At 41.8% G+C, this 14,125-nt stretch overlaps 1 protein-coding gene across 1 annotated transcript in view; it reads left to right on the forward strand.

The window, feature by feature from the left end:
• cemip2 (cell migration inducing hyaluronidase 2) overlaps positions 1 to 7,199 on the forward strand; it is an 80,191-nt gene extending 72,992 nt beyond the window's left edge. The window contains exons 18-24 of the mRNA XM_029677628.2: positions 405 to 616; positions 964 to 1,146; positions 1,333 to 1,555; positions 1,666 to 1,767; positions 2,055 to 2,200; positions 2,391 to 2,497; positions 2,710 to 7,199. Coding sequence (XP_029533488.1) covers positions 405 to 616; positions 964 to 1,146; positions 1,333 to 1,555; positions 1,666 to 1,767; positions 2,055 to 2,200; positions 2,391 to 2,497; positions 2,710 to 2,900 — 1,164 coding nt within the window. The 3' untranslated portion in view covers positions 2,901 to 7,199. The remainder of the gene's footprint in view (positions 1 to 404; positions 617 to 963; positions 1,147 to 1,332; positions 1,556 to 1,665; positions 1,768 to 2,054; positions 2,201 to 2,390; positions 2,498 to 2,709) is intronic.
• Positions 7,200 to 14,125: the final 6,926 nt, after the last annotated feature.

Below are 14,125 nucleotides of genomic sequence, written 5' to 3' on the forward strand. Positions count from 1 at the left end.
GCTATATCGCCCAAGCCTATCTTGAGGTCCTGCTTGTTTCCACAAAGTTTGGTAAATCCTCCTTTAGTTTTAATGCACCACAGTTATGGAACACCTTTCAAAACAAATGACATCTGGATTCTCTGGTGCCGACATGGCCGTTTAAAACTCTGTTGTTTAAATGAATTCACTGAAGTGTGCAATTGATTATTATAACTTGTTGTAATAACATGATGTAATGTATTTATAGCTGTCTTGTAGTTTAAAAAAAATACTTTTGTTGCTGTATTGATGTCGTTTTTCTCCTCAGGTCACCATTGTAAACGAGACACTGGTCTCCTTTGGATTAACCTGAATAAATAAAAATGTTTAAAAGTAGTTACTGAACTCTATTGGTCAACAACTTCTACTGTCTTTCCTACCAGGTGTATATCCAGACCCAGGGAGCTCCCAGCCTCAGTCTGTCCATCAGTAGAGATGAGTATCCTGAGGCTCCCCTGGTGCTGAGAGGTATCAACAGCCAGCGGGCGCTGTCCCAGCAGTACCAGCCTATCCTCATGATGAGCAAGAGCTACACCCTGCACTGGGACGGCCCGGCTCCCAGAGAGATTGTCCTCTCCCTCATCAACTTCAACCAGTGAGTGACACATTGGGACGTGTGTGTGGGTGTGTTTCTTTAAAAAGCTGGTCGATCTGCGTCTTGCACTCTGTCTTGTTTGTCCATATTGAAACGGGTCTTGGACTCTTCTCATTTTCTATGCAAGGCCTGGGTCTGAAGGGCTCTGCTTTTGATGGTCTCTGGTGTGTGTGTGTGTGTGTGTGTGTGTGTGTGTGTGTGTGTGTGTGTGTGTGTGTGTGTGTGTGTGTGTGTGTGTGTGTGTGTGCGCGTGCGATGAAAGGCTATCTTTTGCGTTTGTCAGTGAGGTTAGTTCAAAAGACAGATTTTTAACCTTCATCGTCACCTGTTGTCTCCTCTCTCTTCAGAGGTGACTGGGTGCTGGTGGGCCTCTGCTACCCGCCTGATACCACCTTCCAGGTTATGGCTGACATCAACGATCGCCAGAGCAACACCTTCAATGACATCACCGACTACGGGCCCTTGGACTCCCTCGCCGAGCTGGAGAAGAAGCCGCTGGAGAGGAAGTACTTCTTTGACCACAGTGTGGGGTGAGAGAGTCACTTTATGCCACTGTCTGAATATCTCCTGGCCCCCTTTCTTTGGGTTGAATCCAAACTTCCAATTAAGTGTCATTTTCAAGTGAACATTTTACTTAAGTTCTGATTTGCCCCTCTGTCAGTCTCTCTCTCTCTCTCTCTCTCTCGATTGACACCAGCCTCTCTGCTCTGTCCTAGATTGCTGTGGCTGTATTTGCAGGCGAGGCAGAGACGCGACGGCCACAGCTACTGCTCGGTTAAGGGCTGCGAGAGGGTGAAAGTGATGGCCACCACGTCGTCCTCCAAACTGACCTGTAACTGCACGGCCAAGGCATACCCCAAATACACCAAGGCCCCCTCGGCAGTGGTCCCCATGCCCACCCTCAGCACTCAACCTTGCAGGGACTGTGGAGCCTCCCAGGTCAGTCTAATAACCCCCCACCACCACTTTCATTGTTACATTATTATTTATATTGGAAAAGGCTTGAGCACATTAAAGCCCTGCTTTTGAATCTGTGTGTTTTCTGGTAGCTGGTGTTTTCCAGTGACCCGTGGAACGCCTACCTCCAAACTCAGATCAAGTCTCTCAGCAGCAAGGAGCAGCATAGTGGAGACACACAGTCCTTCATCACTGTGAGTACCACAGGTTTGAAATAACATGTTAGTACGTTATGTGTTTTTGTCGAGTACATTGTCCCTGTGCATCACAGTGTGCATGTTGTTGGTGTGTTGATTTTTCTCTGTTCTCGACGCAGTTGTTTCCGTATAACATTCATAATAATGTCCATCAAAAAGCCATTCTAAATGTTTATAGAATGTTTATGAATAGAAAAGCACCATCCCATGTTTTAAATCTGTATGTGGTGTCGCGTTCCGGCGTACTTCTTATCCACTTTTCTACAATATCTTATTTTCCTCAGGTGAACCGTGAGACGTTCTCCTTCACACAGCCAGGCTTCTTCCTGGTCTCTGTGGACGCCTGCTCTGGAAAAGTCACAAAGAAGTCATCTTTCTCCAAAATGGACTCTAAAATGGAGCAGTATTTTAAAACTGGAATACCAAAGAGGTGAGGGGAAAGGATTCAACCTTTTGCTGGTTGGAGTTAGAACTCAATTGGTGGTCTGTTGCAGTTCTGGGTTGAAATACTATTCATGTAGTTTTTTCTTGTCTGGAAGAACTTTTGGCATTTTGATGAAAGACATTTGTCTTGATTGTGAATCGATGAATCCTAATTGGTTATATTCTCTTATGACTAGGTCAATAGTGCTCCTGGGAACGCGAGGGCAGCCTGATGGCTTAGCCGGTGTTGCACCGTATCTGGTCCCCCTGGGCATGACCAAGGCAGCAGATCTGCAGAGTAAAGGTTGGTGTCACTTTCAGATGGTTCCCTTTCGCGGGTGCAATTACTGTAGGCCAGGTCTGGTTTTTCTATCCTGTTCTCTGGCCCTTGTCACTATTTCCCTCTTTTACTCCTCCTGTCTCTCCAACTGTCTTTTCTCTGCAATGTATACTTTTTATTCTGTCTCTGCTCATCTCATTACAGTATTTTCCACATGACACTTTTTTCTCTCACAGAGAGCCTGGTGTTTTGGGGGTTCCAGGGTGGCTCTTCCCCCCCTCCGTGGGCCTCTATCCTAGCTGGGCAGGGTGAGGAGGGGCTGGGGCTGCAGGAGCGCTACCTCCCCCTGGGCCTGGAGGCATACGGCTGCACACAGACCAGCACTCGCAGAGACATGGAGCTACTTAGGACCGCCACAGGACCATAGTGACCAATGAGAACACAACTTACACAAAACACAATCAACCAGCGAATGAATGTGAACTTCTATTATTTATTATTTTATTGGCAAAGATGTTTACTCATTTGTGTGTGTGTGTGTGTGTGTGTGTGTGTGTGTGTGTGTGTGTGTGCTCACATGCCTGCCTGGGTGTGGTGTAGTGGGATGTATGTGTGGGGCATGGGGAGGGTCTGTAGATGCATGAAAATATGCACTTTCCTAGTCACATGATTTGCAATATCAGCCAGTCATCTCACTGAGCCATGAATTCATATTCAGCCTTCAATGAAAACAACCAAAAAGATGCTGCACATCTGCCATATTTCAACAAATTAGACTGTAAACAGGAAATCAATGGGGGGTGGAAAGCAGATGAACAAAGTAACCACATCAAACTGGTGTGGTCTATCACTCCTATCCTGTTCCCCCTGGTGGGTCTCTGTCTCAGGCCAGTCTTTGACCGGTCTGCTGCTCACCACATCCATAGACCAAACGCATCATTAAGAAGAGGACTGACAAAGCAAACCAAAGGAAAAACACTCATTATTCCACCTTTGTCCCCCCCGTCTGTTTCCTTGCACGCACCTGGGGGAGAGTTTTGTTCAGCTACTAGATCTGTTGAAATGGGATTTTACTAAACAAATCATCTAAGTGTATTAGAATGAAAATATTTTCTATGGGATTACATTGAGACTGTTGCATTTTCAACAACTGTTTTTTTCCCCCCCAAGGATGTGTCCTTTTTTGTAAGATATTTATTTGATCTCTAGACAGTGACACTTTCCCCAGGGCTGGCTACGCGTGTAGCGGAGATGGGTTGTTTCTCTTCTTTTCCTTCTCATTATCTCACCATTGAAACGGTGTTTCCAACTCATTTACCTTTTAGGATGGTTATGTGCACTCCCCTGCGTATTTATTTGGACTGTGATGCTAAAATGTTTCATTTGGCTTTATACTCCATTTTGGATTTGAGATCAAATGTGTTATGAGGCAACAGTACAGAATGTCACCTTTTATTTTAGGGTATTTCCATACGTCTGTTATGAGGTTTAGAAATGTATGCTCTTTATGTACAATATCTAGTCCCCACCCATTTGAAGGTGGATAAGTATTTGGACAAATTCACTTGTAGTGTATTAAATTTAGTCGATAACGTTTAGTATTTGGTCTCATTCATACAGTAGCACGCAATGACTACATCATTGTGACTACACACTTGTTGGATGCATTTGCAATTTGTTTTGGATTATGTTGTGCCCAGTAGAAACAAATTTTAAGTAATGTGTTGTCATTTTGGAGTCACTTTTATTCTAAATTAGAGGTCGACCGATTACGATTTTTTCAACGCCGATACCGATTATTGGAGGACCAAAAAAAGCCGATACCGATTAATCGGACAATTTTTTTATTTATTTGTAATAATGACAATTACAACAATACTGAATGACCACTTATTTTAACTTAATATAATACATAAATAAAATCAATTTAGCCTCAAGTAAATAATGAAACATGTTCAATTTGGTTTAAATAATGCAAAAAAAAAGTGTTGGAGAAGAAAGTAAAAGTGCAATATGTGCTATGTAAGAAAGCCAATGTTTCAGTTCCTTGCTCAGAACATGAGACCATATGAAAGCTGGTGGTTCCTTTTAACACGAGTCTTCAATATTCCCAGGTAAGAAGTTTTAGGTTGTAGTTATTATAGGAATTATAGGACTATTTCCCTCTATACCATTTGTATTTCATTAACCTTTGACTATTGGATGTTCTTATAGGCACTTTAGTGTTGCCAGTGTAACAGTATAGCTTCCGTCCCTCTCCTCGCTCCTCCCTGGGCTCGAACCAGCAACACAACGACAACAGCCACCATCGAAGCAGCGTTACCCATGCAGAGCAAGGGGAACAACTACTAGAAGGCTCAGAGCAAGTGACGTTTGAAACGCTATTAGCTCGCGCTAACTAGCTAGCCATTTCACTTCGGTTACACCAGCCTCATCTCGGGAGTTGATAGGCTTGAAGTCATAAACAGCGCAATGCTTGACACACAACGAAGAGCTGCTGGCAAAATGCACGAAAGTGCTGTTTGAATGAATGTTTACGCGCCTGCTTCTGCCTACCACCACTCAGTCAGATACTTAGATACTTGTATGCTCAGTCAGATTATATGCAACGCAGGACACGCTAGATAATATCTAGTAATATCATCAACCATGTGTAGTTAACTAGTGATTATGATTGATTGTTTTTTATAAGATAAGTTTAATGCTAGCTAGCAACTTACCTTGGCTTACTGCATTCGCGTAACAGGCAGTCAGTCTCCTTGTGGAGTGCAACGAGAGAGAGGCAGGTCGTTATTGCGTTGGACTAGTTAACTGTAAGGTTGCAAGATTGGATCCCCCGTGCTGACAAGGTGGAAATCTGTCGTTCTGCCCCTGAACAAGGCAGTTAACCCACCGTTCTTAGGCCGTCATTGAAAATAAGAATGTGTTCTTAACTGACTTGCCTAGTTTTTTTTTTTTTTATGTAAATCGTCGCCCAAAAATAACGATTTCCGATTGTTAAAACTTGAAATCGGCCCTAATTAATCGGCAATTCTGATTATGAGTCGGCAATTCTGATTCTGAGTAGAAGGTTAGCAATTTTTGGGGGTATGACATGTACGCCTTTAACTTTCTCACTCATCATTATTCATGATTCATTCATGATTGTCCGTAAACATGGTAGCATCCAAGTGTTGAGATAATATTATATTTTGAATTACAATAAACGTGACTCAAATGACAGAATACAATATTTACCATTTGTTTCTAGTGGGCAGAACATAATCCGAAACACAACCAAAACAAACTGCGAATGCATCCAACAAGTTTGTAGAGTCGCAGGCTTGACGTAAACATTGCATGATAGGAATATGGGACCAAATCCCAAATGATTGACTACATGTAATGCACTAAGTGAATTGTCCAAATGCTTATGACACCTTTCAATGGGGGGACTAGATGCATAAATTGCATTCAGTTCTAAACAGTAAAGCATGTATGAAAATACCCTCACATAAAAGGTGGCATTCTGTACTGTATCGTGAAATAAAACATTTGATCTCAAATCCAAAATGCTGGAGTATAAAGACACATTTTAAGTTTTACCTTCCCTGTCCAAATAAATATCTATGGGAATGTGTTGTTTATTATGTATCAATGCCTAAAGTATGTGTTTTACAGGAGTCTGAGGGACATTTTACAAGGTAAACATTGCCTTATAACGAACAGACTAGTAGTCCATACCAAAACCAATGCTTACTGTACCTCTCAGGTCTCCGTAGGTGATTTGAGCAGGGCTACCCACTGTGGCAGTGATTAGTGACTTTCTGGATGTGATTGGGAGTATTCTTTTTAGCTGGTGAGCCAGATTTCACAAATAAATTGTAGAAAATGCCTACTTGTTACCCCGGGAAAACTAAATGAATGCAGCCATTGTGAGCGATTCTCTGTGATGGAGAAGGACCTGCTTTTTAACCATTGTTATGTTGTAAATATTTGTTTTTCTTGTGCCCCCCCCCCAAGATGCACAAACCAAGATTGAGCTCTTTTAATACAATTATGTTGGTGGTGTGGATGAAAATATTGAGAGGTTGTCAATGGTGAGTGTGTGTACACAGTGTGAGAGAGTGCCTTTCAAGTTGATGTTAGTTGTATTTGACATTTGACATGTTGATTCACTACTCATGTTGATTCACTACTCTTCAATCAAACCTTTTATATTTGACATTTCACATCATTGCTCTTCTGAAATTGGGGAGTTGATAACCATTTATACTTGTATGATGGTGTTCTGTCATCGTTGTTCATGATCTTATTTTAGCTGATGTATTCAACAAAATCAAGGATGCCTCTTCAATGACAAAATGTTATGCACCAAGGAATCCGATTACTGTATAGAGTACACTTAGGTTAAAGATGGCACAAAGAAAAGGTTAGGCAGGGAGACTACCAAGAACTGTGTATTTCTGTAAAGATGTGTTGCTTGACAAGCCTACTACTTGGGGGCAGGCTTTTTACAATTGTTAGGAAGTCCTACATATGCCCATGCCATCACCCCCCCCCCCCCCAAAAAAAAAACAAATAGCATATGAACATGTCATAAGCCATTGCAAAATGTGTAGAATTTCAGAAAATTTGTTTTAAAAATGTTGTCTCAGGCTCATGGCAAAATGTACAGAATATCTGAAAAATTGGTAGCACTTAATAATAACTCCAAGCAATAAAGCATTTATAATGGATTAGAAAATAGTTTATTCCTTTATTCATCCTTACTTCATTCATATAGGTCATTATAAACCATTTACTGATCATGTTCTGTTTACGTGGCCTGGTCTAGAGTGTGGATTATTTATACTTTATAAGTGAGTCGGTTTCACAAAACCCAGATTAAGCCTAATCCTAGACTAAATTGCACTTTTTAAACTGGACTAACTGCATTTCTCAGACATAGTTTAAAATGGTCTCAAACTTGCCCTAGTCTAGATTTAAAATGTCTGATTTCCAGAAGGACGATTAGAGTTCATCTAGATCTAAATGAAACCAGGCCAGAGGCAGGTTTAACTTCAGATTAATGGATGTTGACCCCAAGGTTGACCTTGGAAATATTTCAATGATGATTACAGAGCACCACCGAGACCAAACAGAAGGGCAGTTAATGACCGGAGCAACCCACTGAATGATTTTGATTAAATCCATTTCTGTGACCATTTCCATATGTACAAAGAAAATGCAGCTGATATTTGTTTGCTTGAGCAAGGCTTTCATTTGACTCTTTGGGGAAGGCCCTTCCCTACAAGTACTGACCACCATGAGGTTTTTGGCATCTGGAACCTTCCATCGTGAAACAGGACATTTATGTTGTGTAAGTGAACCAACTATTCAGAATAGCAATGCTAGAGTGTATGTGCAATGCTACAGTGTATGTGACCTGAAAGACAGTTACGTCAAGTTCCCCGATACTGCTGCCCAAGCCAACTACAAGGAGTCCTATAAATATTGGCTGTATAGATGGATGTCATTTCCCCATCGTGTCCCTCTACAGCAGATTCTGAGGTGTACAGGAATCTTAAAAACTGGTTTTCAATAACATGTACAAAGTGTGTGCACTCCCAATTTGAAGTTCTCCAACATTGTTGCACGTTGGAAAGGTGCAACGCATTACTCAAGGATTTTCCAAAACTCCTCTGTACGCTCAGTTTAAAGGAGAACAACATACATTAGTGGAGTCATACTTGGTGACAGTGGGTGGGCACAGACCAACTTGTTCACCCTCTATCTTCATCCAATAGAACCTGAGCAATAACGGTACAAACAAACTCATATCCACACCAGAGGTGTAGTGGAGCGCATGCTTGGTGTATGGAAGAGTTGTTTCCAGTGTCTCGGCAACACATTGCGCCGTCAACCTAGAAGATGCTGCATTGTCTTAATTGCAACAGCTTCACAATTACCTCAAACGGCATGGCTATCCAGATCATCGTATTGAAGATGAGGATGATGCAGATGTTCCCATGGAAAAGCCAGCAGAAATGGATAAGCCTGCAGAGATGCTTTTGCTAATTCAGCACTTCTCACAATAAAGATAGCTCAAGTGATTGAAACAAACAATAGCCATGGATTGAAAACGAAAAAAGAATAATTCACAAATGGAAATATCGGGACCCCGAACTGGTGCTGGTTGGAGAAGAACATTCGTACTGCTGATGCTTCATGTTTCTCTCCTCCATAGTCAACTCAACAGAAGGATTTGCATCTTCATATCGTGCTCTTTTAAATACATTGGTTTGAGCTCATGAAATTCCGTGGCCAGTTTCTCATGCATGCTCTCAGCCTCTTTTTCTGTGCCCTCCGTCCCGGGTTAGTGACACGATCCTCTGTCCTGACTGCGGCAGATGTCGTTGGCTGTCCATCCTGTTATGACAAGTCCCATCCAAGCGACGGTGGTCATATGCCTCTAGAAAATGATTACATTGCTGCATTGGAGAACATTATGTCTTCAAGAGTTAAATTCATTACATCATTTTTAGTATGGGAGTGCAAAAGATGACTGACAACATTACATATTCTGGGGATTGCACTTGTTGAATGAATGTGTCCTACCAAATGAGGATTGGAACAGTACCAAATCATCAGGCATACCTTCCAGGGGCTACTGGCTATCGATGATCCCGGTCAACAAGTCTTTCAGCTCATGTTTGGTCTTACCAGTCTTGAAACGCTCCCTTACAAGCAACAGCATTTGTCATTAACCTTACAGGGATCTTGAGACCCAACTGGGAACTTTCCCCCCCACGTTCAGCTGGAAGGTGCCGCATGGAACGCAAGAAATAATCCTAAAAATATTTAACCTCCACACATTAACAAGAAAAATAGCTCAAATGAAAGATAAACAAGTTGTTTATCTACCCAGCAAGTCAGATTTCTAAAATGTTTTACGGCGAAAACATAGCACATATTTATGTCCAACCACCACTGCAGACATACCTCATTAGCATAGCCAAGTAGGAAAAAATATGCAATCAACAAACGCAGGATTAAAAGAAAAATCATTTCACTAACCTTTTGAAATCTTCATCAGATGACAGTAATATAACATGTTACACAGTACATTCATTTTTTCAATAATCTGCAATATATATCCATAAATCTCTGTTTACAATTATGCATCGTTCAAAAATGCTACTGCAATGTCAGGAGAAATAAAATAGCTCCGGCAGATAACGTCAGCTAACAAGGAATACACATCATAAACTTTGACTAAATATGCATGTTTTACATATGTATAGCAAGATAAACTTCTTCTAAATGCAATCGCTGTGTTACATTTATTTTTAACGTTCCATTTTGCGTTCACTAGGCTATAATAGGGAGTCGGCGCTCCCATTTAGCATAATGACTCCTCTATCTTGGAGTCGACAGAAACCCAAAATTAACACATAAATATTCCCTTACCGTTGCTGTTCTTCCATCAGAAGACCTGGAAGGGTTAATACTCACCAAGTTAGCGTTCAGTTTTCAAGTCTGTGTCTTTCGGTTCTCAAACTAGCCACATTTCGGTCGAAATGTATGCAAATTTATAGTGGATGCGCACCAAAACGTCGAAAGTATACATTATATGTCGAGTAAACTTGTCAAACTATGTTCATAATTAAGCCTTAACATGTTATAAAGGTCTACAGCAATCGTGAGGGCGAACAGACACACACACGTTGTTCAATCCATCCTGAGGAAAAGAGAGAAAAACTTCACAGCTCGCATTGGGTAAACTTTTTTTTTGCGTGACCGAGACCTTTCGGCACTGAACGTCTCGTGAGCGCACGATTCTCACAGTTACACGCCTCATCGAAAGCAGGCTTCGTGCTGAAGACGTGGAAACTGTTCCCATGGTTATAACTGCTTGGTAAGTGTGTATACGATGACATCAAAGTGGTGGCAACTTTTTCCATTACAAGAGAGACTTTGGGAGAATGCATGCCCTGACACTTCTGCTTTACATAGAGACAAAATTTAAACGGTTTTAGAAGCTTTAGAGTGTTTCCTATTCGATAATATTTTTTATATGCATATATTAGCAACTTTTGACAAAAAGTTATCATGTTTTATATGGGTATCGAATTCCTCCAGAAGGGGCAGTAGTCAGGGGTAGCCTTAAGATTTTTATGTTTTTCCACAGGACCTTAGAAAGACGACAATATAGAAATGATATTAGTAATTATGTATGATATTGTTTGGGTTACATATCTGTCCAAAAATACATTTAGGTCCCACTGTGTGGTTACACACAAAAACTACCATTTCAAAGTGACTCTGATTTGTAAAAGTGAGCCAACAATAAATACAGTATCTTACCTGAAGTTGTTTAGTTTACTTTTCATTTGAGTTGAATTCATTACAAATGGTGGTCTTGTTTTTCTTTTCTTGTTTTCTGTTGATGAATCATGCTGTTTGCTCTCAATAATTGGGTGGTTTGACACAATTTGCTTCAAGAGGATTTTTTCAAAGTCACAGATATTCTTTGAACCTTCTCTTTTACCTATGTCCCGTGTTTGATTTAAGTGACTCTGCAATTCCACACGATGCTTATGTATTAGTGTCCTATCCCTGGGTTTTGACACATCCTCAAGTCAGCACCAAGTCTTCATCGTTAATCTAATCAGGCTTCACAAAGATTAACCGGTTAGTCCTTTACTTACCTTGGTCTGGGACTCTAGGTTAGAAACTAAGAAAGATTTTTTAAAATCTGGATTAATTTAAGTAGAATTAGCCTAGTCCTGATTTTAAATTTAACTCTGTCTGCAAAACCGCCCCTATAAATACTTTAAAATGTTTTGAGTGACTAGTGTAATTTCTCACAGAAAGATGGACATATCTGATGGTCCTTAAGGTCTCTAAATAGCCTAGAACATTTCAATGGTAAAAGAATAAGCACACAACACATGTTAATTATGAATAAACTATTTAATACTATGGCAAATCTGTAGAATTGCAGGAAGTTACAGGAGGTAAGTGTCCCCCCAACCCTCAGATGTGGTAGTCCGGCCCTGTCACCAGGGGGTATGTGGCACAGTCTTCACCCTGCGCTACCACAGGACCAGGGATGGGGGTAGGGCCACAATACACCTGAACTCATCACGAGGGGACCGCAGTTGATCTCGGGCCTCGCTGCAAGTATCTCCACCATGATTACTGTTTCAATATCTGGCCGCGAGATTAACTTACCTGAATACTATATTGTGTCATATGTCAAGGTTCTTTGACCTGCATAGGTGTTAAACAGAGAGAGAGAGGGAGTATGATCTCTGTCTGCTGGTAGTAAATATGGCTACCAATTCTGCATTTCAGCTGTGCTGTTTAACCTGCATTTGTGATTGATTGTGTCCTGCTAATACTGTGTAGTCAAGATAGAGTTGTCATATTATCTCAAATGTACTCAAAGAATCTCAGTGGACTGGCAGACTTGTTATGGTTCTTTTAATGAGCCTCTAGAGCAGATAGCATCTCGAAAACATCTTAGTTAGAGAAACATTCACCAATTAAAACATATCTGTCTACAGAGTGGTGAGGTGGCCTCTAATACCTATCCTAGGTATTCCTGAAAGAGGTGGGGTTTCAGGTGTCTCCGGAAGGTGGTGATTGACTCCGCTGTCCTGGCGTCGTGAGGGAGTTTGTTCCACCATTGGGGGGCCAGAGCAGCGAACAGTTTTGACTGGGCTGCGCGGGAACTGTACTTCCTCAGTGGTAGGGAGGCGAGCAGGCCAGAGGTGGATGAACGCAGTGCCCTTGTTTGGGTGTAGGGCCTGATCAGAGCCTGGAGGTACTGAGGTGCCGTTCCCCTCACAGCTCCGTAGGCAAGCACCATGGTCTTGTAGCGGATGCGAGCTTCAACTGGAAGCCAGTGGAGAGAGAGTCTTCTGCTTGGATAGTTCCATCTGTGCCACTGACTTAGTCTGTCTTTAATTCCAGTTTGTTTACAAATTAATAGTTTATATGGTGGATTTACATCTCAATCTCAAACAGAAAATCGAAGTATAAAAATAGAACTAAATCAAACTTTATTTAAAGTGCATTCAAAGTTAGATTTGATTTAGTCCTGTACTTTATCTTATACTATAACCTATACTAACCTACACTGGTTTGAGATGGAGATGTGAATCGAACATGTAAATTATGAGTTTGCAGAAGATACTGTAAATATCCTTCAAATGTTGATATTTGGTTGCGTTGACAACAACACAATTCAACAAGTTAACAAATGATATGTTGGATTCATGTCTCCAACTAAACCAAAAATAAAAGTTAAAGAATGGGATTATTAAACCAGTGGCTGAAATGGAACTATCCAAGCAGTACATCTCCTTTTAGATGTTGATGTTTGGTTGCGTTATCAACTGAACACAATTCAATATTACTTTTGTAATGCAGTAAAAAGCCTGAAGTTAAGGATATCATACAAACTAAAATGAGTAACACATGCATGGACATATTTTGAGGTTACTGTAACTATACATTTCTTCTTATGCAATCAAATAAAGTGTTCATGTTCAAGATAGCATGCAATAGTGTAGGTCATCGCAGGTCTGTGGAGATCTTCACAATTGCTTTAATAATCTGCGCAGAATCTCAAACAGCACTGATCACTGCGCACCATTTACTTTTAATGTAATCTCAGCTGCAATGCAGGTCATTTGGTTATGCTGCTAGATGAAGCACGGCAGTAACACATTCATCTGTTGTTTAAATAAACATTGTGATTGTGGTTGAAGATTTTAGGGAGGAGGGGACGAGTTTGTATCAATGATGGTCGGGGACACAATCTCAAACAGTCAATGTGACTAGAGGTACATCGTCAGGTTTAGATATTACGTAAGTAGCGTCCTCCATTGCTGGTATATGTGAGTGGGATGTGAAGTCAGAATCTACATTAGGGGGTGACCATTTCCCAGTTATGTGCAACAATGACCTTGACATTTGTTTTCAGAAAAGGGACCTGGTCACAGGTCACAGTGCTTTGACAAAACAAACTGGGAACTATTTGACACTTCATGTCAATGGGTCAGTAGAAGACTGCTCACTCGTCTATGAATTCCGGCATATTGGATCCTTTCTTATTGGCTTTTCCAATAGGCCGGGGGATGGTAGACGGACGATGGTTCCTTGGTGGGCCGAAGTACAGGGGATTGTAGACGGATGATGGTTCCTTGGTGGGTCCGAAGCACAGGGGATGGTAGACGGACGATGGTTCCGTGGTGGGCCCGAAGAACAGGGGATGGTAGACGGACGATGGTTCCTCGGTGGGCCCGAAGAACAGGGGATGGTAGAAGGACGATGGTTCCGTGGTGGGCCCGAAGAACAGGGGATGGTAGACGGACGATGGTTCCGTGGTGGGCTGAAGCACGGGATGGTAGACTGACGATGGTTCCTTGGTGGGCTGAAGCACAGGGGATTGTAGACGGATGATGGTTCCTTGGTGGGTCCGAAGTACAGGGAATGGTAGACAGACGATGGTTCCTTGGTGGGCCCGAAGCACAGGGGATGTTAGACGGACGATGGTTCCTTGGTGGGTCCGAAGTACAGGGAATGGTAGACAGACGATGGTTCCTTGGTGGGCCCGAAGCACAGGGGATGGTAGACGGACGATGGTTCCGTGGTGGGCCCGAAGCACAGGGGATGTTA

The sequence above is a fragment of the Oncorhynchus nerka genome, linkage group LG13, assembly GCF_034236695.1.
Source record: "Oncorhynchus nerka isolate Pitt River linkage group LG13, Oner_Uvic_2.0, whole genome shotgun sequence".
Taxonomy (NCBI): Eukaryota; Metazoa; Chordata; class Actinopteri; order Salmoniformes; family Salmonidae; genus Oncorhynchus; species Oncorhynchus nerka.